The sequence below is a fragment of the Xiphias gladius genome, chromosome 11, assembly GCF_016859285.1.
Source record: "Xiphias gladius isolate SHS-SW01 ecotype Sanya breed wild chromosome 11, ASM1685928v1, whole genome shotgun sequence".
In the NCBI taxonomy this organism is placed as follows: domain Eukaryota; kingdom Metazoa; phylum Chordata; class Actinopteri; order Istiophoriformes; family Xiphiidae; genus Xiphias; species Xiphias gladius.
In genome coordinates, this window is record NC_053410.1 from 23,843,058 (window position 1) to 23,857,034 (window position 13,977).

At 39.6% G+C, this 13,977-nt stretch overlaps 1 protein-coding gene across 1 annotated transcript in view; it reads left to right on the forward strand.

The window, feature by feature from the left end:
• LOC120796276 (regulating synaptic membrane exocytosis protein 1-like) overlaps positions 1-13,977 on the forward strand; it is a 110,607-nt gene that overhangs the window by 30,571 nt on the left and 66,059 nt on the right. The window contains exon 4 of the mRNA XM_040138910.1: positions 967-978. Within this exon, the coding sequence (XP_039994844.1) occupies positions 967-978 (12 nt within the window). The remainder of the gene's footprint in view (positions 1-966; positions 979-13,977) is intronic.

Here is a 13,977-nt window from a genome sequence, read left to right on the forward strand (position 1 = left end):
TAGGGGGAATTTCGTGCTGTCAGTATTTGCAGGCTAACAATAGCCAGGCAAAGTGATTTCCCTGGGTCGGGAAGCACCCAGCATTGGGTGGATGTTTATTTTTTTGGCAGGCAAGAAATAGTTTTGACATTTGTGTTACGTTTGCCTTATTTAGTGAGCTTTGGGGGTGCTGGTAGGTGCATTTCCGAACTTTGGACAAGGATCTGGCTAACCTATGCAAACTAAACTAGGCTATTTGCCACCCAGCTCTAGCTCTGCTTGTCATTTTTACATCTGTTTGTTTATTTATTTAACACATTTTCATTTCACAGTATGTGTTAAATAGTGACCTTTAGAGATTTTGGTTGGCATTGTCAACTTGAGTGACTGGTTACCTGTTTAGTCCTGCTTCCTTTGCTAAGCTGGGCTAGTCCCCACTCAGCTCAAGTAAAACATGACATGAGAGTAGTATCAGTCTTCTCATCTAACTCTTTCAAAGAAAGCTGGGTCAATAATGGCCTTTTTTCAGTAGCAAAGGCAGACATGGTGTGATGTTTTAGTCTAACTTTACTGTTGTTGTACCAGAACAAAAATCCTTAGGCTGGGTGTTTCAGAGTACAACGTGTTTGAGTTTGACACCTGCCAACAGTTAAAGTTGCTTACTTTCTAACCATGAACCTTAAGCAATTACTTTTAGTTGCCTAAACAAGTCATAAACTGACATACAATCTCTTTTGTTGCTTAGGTATATGGACTTGTTGGAACATGTCAACTTAAAATCTGACATTTAAAGAAATGTAGCATATTCGTTTCTGTTCAGTAACTGTAATGTTATTGGATTCTGAAATATACATATATACATATGTACATATAATATATGTGTATTACAGTGTTGTTAGGATCATTGCCATGCTTTCAGATATCATCTTTGCTCAAATTCTCTCTGTTTTTCTTTTCATTATACATGGATGGCTGACTGGGCTGCAGCAGGACAAAGTGGTGAGTGCTGTGCTTTTTTTTTCTTCTGAACTACATTATTCTGCCTGCAACCTTTGAGACAATCCATCTTAATGGGTTCAGACAGTACATATGTATGTATGTATGTGTGAATGTAACTGTATCATGTACCATGTATGTATCAGTCTTTCTGTCTGATCATGTGTCTGTTACTATAACTATAAGTAGCACGAGCAGTAGCAGGGGTAGTAGCCTTAATGATACTCATGTTTGAAAATGTCACATGACATCTATAATCATTTAATAAGATACTAAACTACATTATCTCACAACTAGACTAAAACAATCTGTTCATCCATTCCCTGCCTCCACATTCAAGGAAATAACTTGGACCTCAGAGGGAGATCATGTAGGCAGACCAAAACAATTTTAGATTTTGCAAGTGAAAGCCTACCATGTGGGAGGAACTGGCAACAAGTCTATGCGAACATGAAGAGAATGTGTAAACTCCATATAGACAAGCCCAGATTAGTAACATGCTCATTATGCTGAGAAAATTTAAGATACTTAATTAATGTAATAAATAGATATTTTTTCAGAGTGGGGTAGTTAGCAAAATGCCTTTGAGCAAGACACTTAACACCTTACCAAAGGCATCTAAAATGCCAATCTGCCTCCTTAACTATTATCTATACCTGTGAGTCTCTTAAACATTTCTCACAGACACGGCTTCTTCTCACTGGCTAAGCTAAATCCTACAGTATATGTTAGGTAATTTAACAAAATTAAAATTCAAGCAAGATGCACTGATTAAACAATTGATAACATATGTCAGTCTCTGATTTCTTCATTTATCCTTCATCATTGCACTCACAATCTTTGTCCATACATACATTAGCATAACAGTATCCAGGTTTCTGGGGGTCTATATGCAGATGCAGATGCAGATGCCGATCTGAAGCACTCATTTTTTGCACCAACAGAGAATGATCAGAAAGCTGGAAGAAGTGTTTACATGCCACAGTATCACAGTTTACATCAGAATACTCCAGCTATAATATCCAGGTTTCTCAAAAATTGGATAAGATTTTGTGAAACCAAGATATGGTGTTTACATGTGCAGCACATAACCTGTATACTCCATGTATGCGCGCTGTCGCTGAGACTGAGACGCTCTAAACTTTTGAGAAACAATGTCCCCGTTACTCAGGATAACCCACAGAGCTTACTGTCAACATTTTACGTACGCATTGGAGGTTTGGAAAGGTGGATTTTCTTCTTTCAAAGACCAAAATCTTTACTTTGTAGTTGGTGCCCCTAAATATTGTTATAGGTTTAACTACATACAAATAGCTATGAAGTTATAAAAATCATTCCAATTAGCTCAGCTTTGCTAAGCAACATTTTGCTAAACGTTTCTGTTATCATCTTCGATGAAATCAACGCGCAGTTTGCACTCACCTCCTTTTTTTCACTTTATAAAACACTTAAGAAAGTGCAACTATCATTCTTATTTTATCATTTGTGCTTGGTGCTTGGGCCCATCAAACCCAGGCCACCACACCCATCGATATAACCATCTCTGCCATAGTGGGAAAAGCATAGTTTGGCTACAGTGTGCACAGTAGCGGACAGGCAGAGGGAAGCCAGTTGGTTGAATAGCCTGACTGGCTGACTGGCTGCCCTATCTGGTGTGTTTCTTGGGTTTGTGTATTGGCCTGCTTCATTGCTGTAAAGAAGACTTTGTCATCATCATGTAGCCTGGTTAAACAAGAGTTATGCAAAATCATCTGATATAATACTGCTGGAGAAGTGTTCCTTCTGGACATGCCTTTAACACCTTCCTCTCCTTGTGTAGTTGGGTCAGGTTTAGAACCTTACTTGGCCTTGGCTGCCTTCCCTCAGGGCAGCAGCCAAACCGGTACTTTGATGATACTTGGCTAGGCTTGAACGCCACGGCTGTCCAAAAGTGCTTTGGTGTGCTGTGCATAGCAGTCTCACTCCCTTGCTAAATCTTGGTACAACATTCACAGGCTCTAAAGAAGAAAGTTTTGGCAGAATGGAGTCCTTATATACCACTCTGTATAGCTGGACAGCAGACTGGGATTGAAAAACTGTTTGACATGGATTCATTTAATTACTTGGGGACTGATTAATCTTGCCTGGTACAGTGGTCCAAAAGTGCTAAGTTATTCTGCCCGCTTTTTCCACTCCACTCAACTAAAAACTCAAAGTTAAAGTGAAAGTGTTGGCAAGAGTAATTCTGGGCTTTAATGATATGTAGTCTATCAATGTGTTGTGTAGTCTAAATCAGTTTTTCTGCTTTTGATTAAGTACTTTGTAAACTGGGTTTTCTCCTTCTTTGAGATTACTGCCTGGCAATATGTAGCGGACAGAGGTATATTTTAACTTCACCTTTATTTCACTTCCTAGAAGCTACCACAGTTAGATGTTAGACATTTTTAGATGGTAATCCATAACCTGAAGCAAATTTATTTGAGTCCTTGAAATTAACATCTGACATTACAATTTGTCAAATGATACTCCATGGTTTGCTCTTATCTTTGTTGTAATAAGTTGATTGCTGTTGTGTTTTTGCACTGAAGGAACAACTTGACAACTTGTCATTCATACAGTGTGTCAAGGAATGTAGGTAGCGCTTTGTGTCTTTGTTTCTTCAGCCTTTGAATGTGTTAAGAGAACTGGATACTGTTTTCCAACATGGGGGCCAATTAATTTTAATACACCAAAAACATTGAAGTACCTCTCTGGCTGAGCTGGCTGACTTCCTCCTGACTCCTTGCATACAATTTAATCACAGTTTGAACCTAATGGCTCAGACTTTACTAAATCAAAGGGTCATTCTTTGTGTTTGCGGTGCTTGGAGAAATGTAGTCATAGTTTGACATCTGTTTCTTTTGTAATGAGTATTGTGTTTGGGAAAATCCTAGGAGGAATCATGTTACCTACAATTCTAGCAGTGGCCAGTATACCAAAATTGTTGTTTCTATGGACTTGCTTTAGACATGGTGGCTTCCACTTCTCATGCTAAGTGGTTTGTCACTTTTCTAGTTTGGAAAATTTGCATTTCTACCACTATTTGGTATTTTGTTCAAAAAGCCTAATGGATAACAGAGCTTATGCAACAGAGATATCACGTGATCACACTATCAAATAGCTGTTGTTCCATTAGCTTGTATAACTCAGTGTAATCTCTTCTAAGGTTTACTGAAAAAAATAAACATGTTGCTGGATTATGCTCAATATTGTAAGGTTTTATAAATTTTAACAAAGTTAAACAGCAATTAATTTGTTAGCATACAAAAATAAAATAATAGCTTCCAATTTTTACTAGCTTACTGGTGCGAAAAATACTTATAATTCATGTAATATTCTGTAATTCATTACATCCGTCCATGCTCTCTTCTAATGTCATCTTTACAACAGTACTATAGCCATGTCTGAACTAGCTGTGGCTAATTATTGTTTTTTTTTCCAAAACTTACCATCCTTATCAAGAATAATGGATTTAACCACACAACATATTATACTTTTTAAGGTTATGTTCTTAGACTAGATTTTATCACAAAACTTTGGTTCCACTCATACTGAGCTGTAAACGAATATTCTAAATTCGATTATATAATCGAATTGTAAAAAAAACAGATATTCGGTTGTGAAAATTAATATTAAAGCAGCACTACCACGGATGTCTGCTGCACAAGTTCGCGCATGGGCCTGGGCTGGGCACTGAATGCACTGCATGACGGACAGGAGTCCCACAACATCACTCTCATTGATTGAAAATGAGATGTAGGTCAAGTTGAAATGAACAAATAATTGAACAACGACCGTATGGTAATGATGGCAGAGAGTTCACAACCCAACTTGGCTGCAGAGAGATTGATTTGTACTCTGAGCAATCTAAAAAGCCCCTGTCTGTAGACGGTTAATGGTTCGAAACTGTGATTTTTTTAGAAGGAATTATCAAACGACATTTTTGGCCAATTTTGACAGGGTTACTTCATACACTAAAAATGAAAATTGGAAGCTTAATATCAACTATATTTTTTCACTAACATAATCTTGTGTGTCTAGTGTGTTCGTTGTATACTTCAGCGAATTGTGATGCGTGTGCTGTCACGCTTTTCAAAGAACATTTTTGAAAGTAGATGGTTAGAGATATAGATAAATAATCTTTTAATAGGCATAACGATGGACAGTGTGCGGTGCATGCAGGCTGGTGTGTTGTGCTAATGACATTCAGAGCTCATTACCTGCAGTGATGGCTGAGCTCTAGTGGAGGGATGAGTGTTGGTTGTTGTACTGACGCCAAGTGTTTCTAACAGAAAGGGCCATTTTTGAAGTCTTGATTCCTCCTCTCATGGGAGACTAGAGAAGAGTGTTATGTGTTACTTTCTCTCTCGCTCTCACGCACATGCTCACTAACTCCTCTCTCTAATTGTAATTTATTTCTGTGGGTGGCCTGTGCCTTTATGTGGCTATAACTCAGACTGCTCGGCACTGGTAGATTGCTGTTTTTAGACCAATTCTGATTCAGAACTGACATGGCGGCTTTACCCACTGGTGTTTTCAGTCCACTGATGCTGTTAACCAGAGATGTTATGTTGGTTTTACAGATACACTCTATTTTAGAACAGAGCCTTTTCCTTTATAGGATGAGACGGAGAGGATACTGGTGATTGTCTGATTGAAACGTTGTCAGGAGTTGTAAGAGCGGATGGAGAGGATGCAGATGTTTTGTGTATCTTCTGATTACTTAATGATGCATGTAGGACTTCAACTAATAATTATTTTCATTAACAATTTCAATGAATCATTTCGGTCTATAAAATATAGTTTTCAGTTTACAGTGATATAAAACGAAGATTACCATGGTGATAAATGTGGATTGAAACTAAAGTTAAATACACCTTTTTCAAAGCAGACATTTTTACTTGTCAAACATACAGTAGGTGTAACTAATAGCACAATGAATTGCTGCATTGCACTGCAATAATTGCTACAGAGCCATTACCATTGTTATTAGTCCCACCTGTGTTTTTTCTTCTATTACAAGTCAAAATATCTGCTGTGAGAATGTTTCATTTGGGAAGGATGGAGAAACAAGATTGCGCTGATGCTAGCAAGGCTATCAAGATTCATGCTTTCAAGAGCTTTCCAGAAATAGCAAAAATGACGTGTATAGTTTAACTCTTATTTCTTGTTAGCACAACCACTGGGAACCTGCTCTTAAGAAGCGGGCAGTTTATGTTCTTGATAGTGGTATTTCAACAAAAGTCTACTTTCATTCTCCTACTTTTGCTCCTAGTTTCTCCCCTTTTGTTGCAAGTGGATTAAAATGCATGCAGTTTACATGTAATGGAAATGAGGAGGCTGTGAAATGTTTTTGGCTTCCAAAGGAGTGCATGACAAAAAAAGTTTGGAAACTACAAGACCAATTGCATAACTAAGTGCAATTTGTCTTCTAACATGTTGTTTCTCTTTTGTCTATTTATTTTCTTAGACATGGAAATTCAGAAAATGTAAGATGTTTTATTCTTTTCTTTTTTTTTAAGAAGCATGAGGAAGTTGGTGAAGGTCATTAGTCTGGTGCATTATGGTGTATACAGTAGTGATAGTAGAGTATTGTAGTAGTTTTCTGTGTGTTACGTAGCTGGAGCCAGATGTAATTAACTTAGTTTAGTATATAAAGTGGAAACAGGGGGAAACAGCTAGCCTGGCTCTGTTGAAAGTAAGAAAAAAAAGCATTCAGTGCAGTATTTTTCACCTCGGTCTTGAGAGAAAACTCAATAAGCGTATTTCCCAGAATGTTGAACTGTTGCTTTAAGTTGCGTGTTCCATATACCCACCAATCATATACAACCATTTTCTACTGTCAGTCAATGAGTCAGTCTATATAATCCGATTAGGTGCTTCCTCCTAGTGTACACCTTTGTTGAGAGCCGTCTGTTGCCTGCTCGCACTATTTTCGGCATCATTGGAGTTTTATTCCCTCCCAGCCTCCTCCTGTATTTCCTTTAGGAATTTGCTCTAGGAGGTTCAGTATGTTCTTTCATTGTATATGTGTTCATATTTCTTGCCATCATGTTAATGAGATGGTTGTGTATCACAGACTTTGCCCCGGGGGAGTTGTTTATGAGCTCAGAGACAAGTCTGTGTCATGCGTGTGTAGATTTGTGTGAAGCCTCACAGAGCCGCAGCGCCACACTCGCTTTACACTTTACTTTTCTCTTGGTCAAAATTCCTCTAACACAGAATTCGGATGAGGGAATAACCATCATGCAAGCTGACACGACTCCCTTTGGTAGCCACTTTGACGGAATTAGTTAGGTTTGGACCCTGAGACAAATGAGCTATTAAATAAAGGCAAAAATACCTAATAAATAATCTTACTACGTGCCTGATACTTGTGCAAATGTAAATGTATTGATCTGAGCCTACGAGGAAATATGGCTTTGTGCTGCTTTGTGTCGGGGTGCAGCACAGTAGAAAAGCCCGGGCGATGTGTCATCTGCTGTTAACGCCACAGCGCCTCATGATTACTATTGATCGCCTTTCTCGCTAGCTGCGTCCCTCTGCACGTCTGTCTCACATTGACTGGTCTTAAGGGGGCCATCTCTCTCCTGGTTGTTGTTTCCTTATGAAAGCAAGCTCACACACAGACACACACATTCTAGATGTCTGCATGACGTGTGCATTATTGTATACACATAGTTCAGCCTGACAGACGGCATTTGGTATCTTTGGAAACTTTGTGAAATCCATTATAATTTAAAGGGATATTCCAGTGATAAAAAATTACGCTTCTAGTATGGTTTCGGCCTTAGGAGAGACAGCTTAAAAAAATTGTTATAATCAATGTCGCTGAGGTTGTGATAGCCTGACTTTTAGTCATTACAGCGTGGCTACACAGGAGGCGTTTCAGCTTTGTTTTTCAGTCATTCGTCTTATGTGCATCTGACGGAAGAGATTTGCTTTTATTTCAATCAATACAGCGCTCCACACAGGCTGCATAACAGCTCACGTTTCACTCACGCTGTGTGCTATGTGTGTGTAACAGTGACCAGAAGCATATTTTTATTCTTCAGGTCTCTTTTCTTCCGTTTTTTGCACATGTGACTACAGTGATTGCGTGTTTGGCTCCGGGCGCTGCTTCAAAGCAGATGACCTACGCTCTTTACCTACATGGATGGAACTGAATCGAGACTGAAGCTGCCGCGGCTGATCTGGCAACATGCGGCTTTCACTATGTGGGCTGTGTAGAGATTTTGTTAAAAACACCACATCCTACACTTCCCATAGTGCAACTCTATAATGTGGTTAGACCCGCTCTGCCTAATAAACCCCCACACCCCCTGTTTGTGAAGCAGGCTTTCTGTCATAAATTTGATATATGTGTTTGTAATGAAGGATGTACCAGTTGCTCTGGCAGGGTTATCGTGTACACACACACACACACACACACACACACACACACACACACACACACACACACACACACACACACACACACACACACACACGCACACACACTCACTTTTCACTCTTTATATCCTTCTCTATCTCTCTTTCTCTCTCACTCAGACACACACATACACCTCAAGCAGTCACTTACGTAGAGAGACCTTTACATTCCCAGGTGTTATGTTTGCTAACTAGAGACATTTAGTGGTGAAAAGGGGAAGTGCAACATCATGACTCCCCTCCACTGCACTACTACTGTACAACTCTGTGTACTACGATCAGAGAAAGATTGTGTGTATGTGTATGTGTATGTGCATGTGTGTGTGTGAGTGTCTGGGTGTGTAAAATTTGCTGATTGGCTGGTGATTGGGGATACTATATCTATCTATCTACCTTAGCTCAAACACACACACACACACACACACACACACACACACACACACACACACACACACACACACACACACACACACACACACACACACACACACACACACTCTACATTATCTTTGTCCTAAATTTGAGAAAGGGCAGTAATTGTGTGTTTAAAAGACAGAAGGAGGAGATTCAGCTAAACTTGTCCTCACACTGACCTGATGATGATACATGTGTGTGTGTGGAATCGTATGTTACATGTGGCCATGGCTGAGGCCCTTACCTGGCCTTTCTATATTGAGCCAAAGTAAATTATCTACAATAATGATCAGCCATTTAACTGTAGATATGGCCTCTGTGTATGTGTGTATACTGTATGTGTGGGTAACCGAAAGTGTATGTATCCCATCACCTATAGTACTCGCTTGTAAGACTAGTGTTCCATATGCTACTGCGCATATGCAATGCACCTGGGTGCCTGCAAATGCGCTTACTATGCGTGTGCAGGTGTGTACTGTATATGGATGTGTGCTCGCTTACGTGTGTGTGTGTGTGTGTGTGTGTGTGTGTGTGTGTGTGTGTGTGTGTGTGTGTGTGTGTGTGTGTGTCTTTTGCTGTGGGCGCTGGGCTGTGTTGATATAGTACCTCATTAGCTGTTGTGGACACAAATCTCCTTTGTGGCAGTCTTTTATCCTTAGCACAGGATTTATAGATGGCCTAGGTTACGGTGCCTGCCTCCCTGATGCTATTTGGCTGATGGTACTGCTACTGATGCTACTGCCCCCCCCCCTTTCCTGGGGTAATTATGGTATTTGTCTCACCTGCTAGGTGACAGGTGTTTGGTATGTTTTAGCCTGTTCTGTGGTGATCGCAGGGAGGGTAACGGTGGCTGGCAGTGTTGTATGACAGCATGTCATGCTCAGTGTACACTGTAAGGTTTGACTGCTGGCCGGGGAGATAGAAAGAGATAGCGATAGATGCCACTCTCAGGATATAGGGGGAGTAAGTGTCAGAAGATTTTGGTGGCTTGATTTTGAACTTTCAAGAAAGAGCTATAGGTTCAACCAGTGTGTAATGATAGTGATTATACCACTGAAAATTCTGGATTCTGATTGGTTGGAACAGGAATTGACTGCGTAACTGGACTCCTATGACGTACATGTTTCTTTGCAGTTCGATATTAACGTGCCGGTATTAAACTGTAGGTAATGACAACAACAGTGAGCAAAAGAGCTTGGAGCTAGCGTTAATGAGTGTGCTTCGGAGGTGGTGGTAGGTGTGTTTTTGAACTCTGAGAGCCCAGCTACCAGTTTCCCTCTGCCTCCAGTCTTTGTTCTAAGCTACGCACTTTTTCAGAGAGACGCAAGATATCCTCAGTGAAGGATCGCTCATTATTTGCTCGTTCCCGCTTGACCTAGTGGCTAGTGGCTAGCCCGAAGGTGGCATCAGAAGCCAGTTACACCGGCTGCTCGTAAGTTATAACTTTGCTTAGTTCTAAAGTAAGGGTTTACCAGAAGGAGTTTCACGCATTACTCAATTAAAACAGGTTGCACCACATCAATGAGTTCTTACTAGATATTTACACCCACTAACTGCCAGGTATAAATGTTGTGTAGCTAACTGAACCAAATGACAAAACTAATGTTAGCTTGCTAATATATGACCCATTTAGAGTAAGGAATAAAAGAGACTGTATGGAATAACAGTCGACATATCTGACCAGAAACTTGATAAGTGCTGTTTAGTAATGATGTCAATCTTGAAGATTTAAATTTCATTTCACAAAAATAATACGACATACCAAAAAATTATGAAACATACGCTAATAACATTTGACTAAATGAGTATTAAACATCAGTTACGTTAACTTAGCATGATCAGATATTTCCCTGCCATTCTAAACTGTGAATACAACTAACTCTGAAACATACATTTCTCCATGTATATAGAAACAAATAAAACAAAGCAACACAATTTTCAAAAGATACAGCTTTGCTGCCTCTAAAACTGTGTTTTTCATTCTTCATATGCATTGTGGTTTAAAGGGTCAGTTCACACACACACACACACACACACACACACACACACACACACACACACACACACACACACACACACACACACACACACACACACACACACACACACACACACACACACACACACAAGCTAAAAAAAACCCCAAAGTTTTTTCTTTTAGACCTGTCTCTGAGAATCTGTCTCAACCCAATACAGTGGAGATGAAAATGTGAACGTAGGCACCAGTGAAGAGCGTGCGTTGGGAATTGAACCTCTCTCTGACTCACACTGAGTTCCCCCATTTCACATAACTGTGTTGTGTGTAGATAAACAAATGGCCTACTCTCTCCAGGAAACAAACACCTAGCTACACAAACTCCCGAGATTTCACCACTGGATTATTCATTGTTACACTGTATCACAAATACATGCACCCAAACGCACCATATACACATGAGGAATGATGCAGACATGCGGATAAAGACTCCTGCTCCTCAACAGACACAAACAGACACACAGATGGACACACACAGACGCAGTAGGACGCTAAACAAACACACACAGGGGTTTGGTGTCCTAGTTTCCATCTGTGGAGAAGCTATTCTCTCTTTCTGGCCCTCTCCTTCACTTGCAAACTAGTCTCAGGGGGGGTCTTACTGTGGTCATGTGACACGCTGCTGCTGTTGTTGCAGTTTGCGTGTGTATGGATAACAGCAGGCGTTTGTATCTGCATGTGTGCGTCGCTGCTCATGTGCATATATTTGATTGGATATATGCTTTTGTGCGAGTATGCAGAGGCTGCCTTTATGTACACTATGTCCATCCTTTATGTGTGTGTCCTGTATGTATTTCTGTGTGCGTGTGTGTCAGCTGTCAGGCTGCTCTCTGCCTGCCCACGGTTCCTCCTCTTCGGCGCTTGTTTCACCATCAGAGTATGATCTAATACAGGGATTACTATGGGATTAAGTGAGTCTCTTATAAAATAACAGCTCACCGCTCCATATCTCCACAACACTGGCCATTTGTTCTGCGGTATCAACAAACTCTAACAACATCTCACAAAGGTGAAACGCAATAAATGCTCCAGCAGGGAGTGAAATGTGCTTAGAGAAGGAGTACTCCAACCAGAAAACCATCCGCTGTGACAATCTACCCGCATGGTCTATTCCAACCAGCAAATTTCACTTCCCAGTTTGGGTTTTTCGGTACCTAAATGAATTTTTCTTCTTTTATCAGAATTTATTTATTCTTAATTGATTTAATCAGAAAACAAACCCACAGTATCTACAACCAGAATAATTAAATGTTGATGTTTTGTTTGTGTTCATTTTAAGCAATGATTGTTAAAGCTAAGAAATGCCATTCAGGCCTTATTGTTTGCCTTCAAATGCAGCAAATTTGTTTCTCTAGAATATTTCTGTTTTAGCAACTTGCAAGGGGTATAACCGAATATCAAGAAATAACTTGGTTTTTGCTAATTCCAGAACACTATAGCACCTTTCAGAGAGTGAAAGCTATGAATGGGGTGTTTAATTGATTTAAGTGTTGGCTATAATCTTAGAATGTTGTCCTGCAGTACATAGATACAGTAGATTTACAGCTGAAGAGGTGCAGAGGCATGCCATACCTCTAAAAGGCCAAATGATAGTGGGACACAATAAAGTGGCTTATTTTTGATGCAATCCATTTGATCCAAGTATGAAAACAAAAAAAACATAGGAGATAACCGTAGGGTGATGTTCAGATATGTCAAAGTTTTTCTTGTACTGTGCAATAGACTAGATCAAGAAAAACTACATGCCCATTAGGCATGAAAGTTTAACAATGGTGTTGTTTAGTGCTGAGTTTCTTTAAGATCATTGTTTTCTTTTCATAGCCTGCAACTTAAATGTTTTGAACCACTCTCGCTGCTACAAACAGCCTTGCCTCTGGCGCAGCAGACAGATGTTATAAACGAACAGCTCTGATAAACCCAGACCCACAATACCTACCCAGCACCAACTGACAGACAGACGAAGTAAGAGACTAGCCGGCGAACGTAGTTGAGCATTTAGCAGCCTTTTGTTTCTGTCTCAGGAGTTTGTAGAGACCCAACCAGAGCTAAAAGGACATACAATATTGCACTTAAATTCATCAGGTGGCCAGAGAGATGACTCCAAGTGAAAGCTAATGTTGCCCTGTCTCTGCTGGATGTGTAAACTGCCAAGTGTTTGCTAAAGCGTTTCCCCATGTAACATATAATTTTATGAGGTGATAGTATGTCAATGTTGCATTTACAGCTTATTTCTGCTGCCCCCAAGTGACTAAAAAGGTAATTTAATTCAGGTTTAAGCTTGGAAATAAAGCAACCTTTGTTAGAGCATACAAGAGATAGACACTATACACTATATTACATGGGATGATGAATACAGTATTCTATATTACCCTCCCCTTCTTTTTAATTGTTACTTTATATAGCATAAATACACACGCAGTGTGGAGCTTGTTAGTTCTAAGGTTTACGATCTGATGGTCTAAGCCTAATTATCTCCATCATATGCAAACAGTGCTTGCATATGCATCATGCTTATCTAGTGTTCTAGTCAAGTCTAATTTCACAAAAACACAATTTCTAAGGCGAAATGCTTGTATACAGGTGTGCTGTTTAAGGGAAAGAAATGCAACACTAATCAGGCCTGTTGGTTGACTGTGTTGTATACTCTGATGAGGTCAAATACATTGGAATACTCTTTAACGTTTTTGGTGTATTTTATAATAGAATTGAAAGGGGGAAAAAAAGAAATCAACAATCTAAACTAATTAACTTGCATATTGCATTCAAACAGTCTGAAGTGTTACCTGCTATGACAAAAAGCTATCCTGCTAAACGTCCTATAGTCATATGTCCCACTGCAAAAGGAACAGAAGTAAACACAAGGTGATTACAATACTATACACAGCAAAAGCTTGATTTTAGGAATAGTATAGGAATACAAAGTGGAAACAAATCCCATTGCCAATATGTCTGCTTTTTCTCTTTGTGTGTTGACATAATATTATAATTCACCATAAAGCTACTCCTGGCTACTTTAAACATACTAAGAATATTATTTTTTTTTCCTGTGTCAGAAAAATAGTATACCATGGCTCTAGTTACTTTGCTAGCTAACTTTAACACTT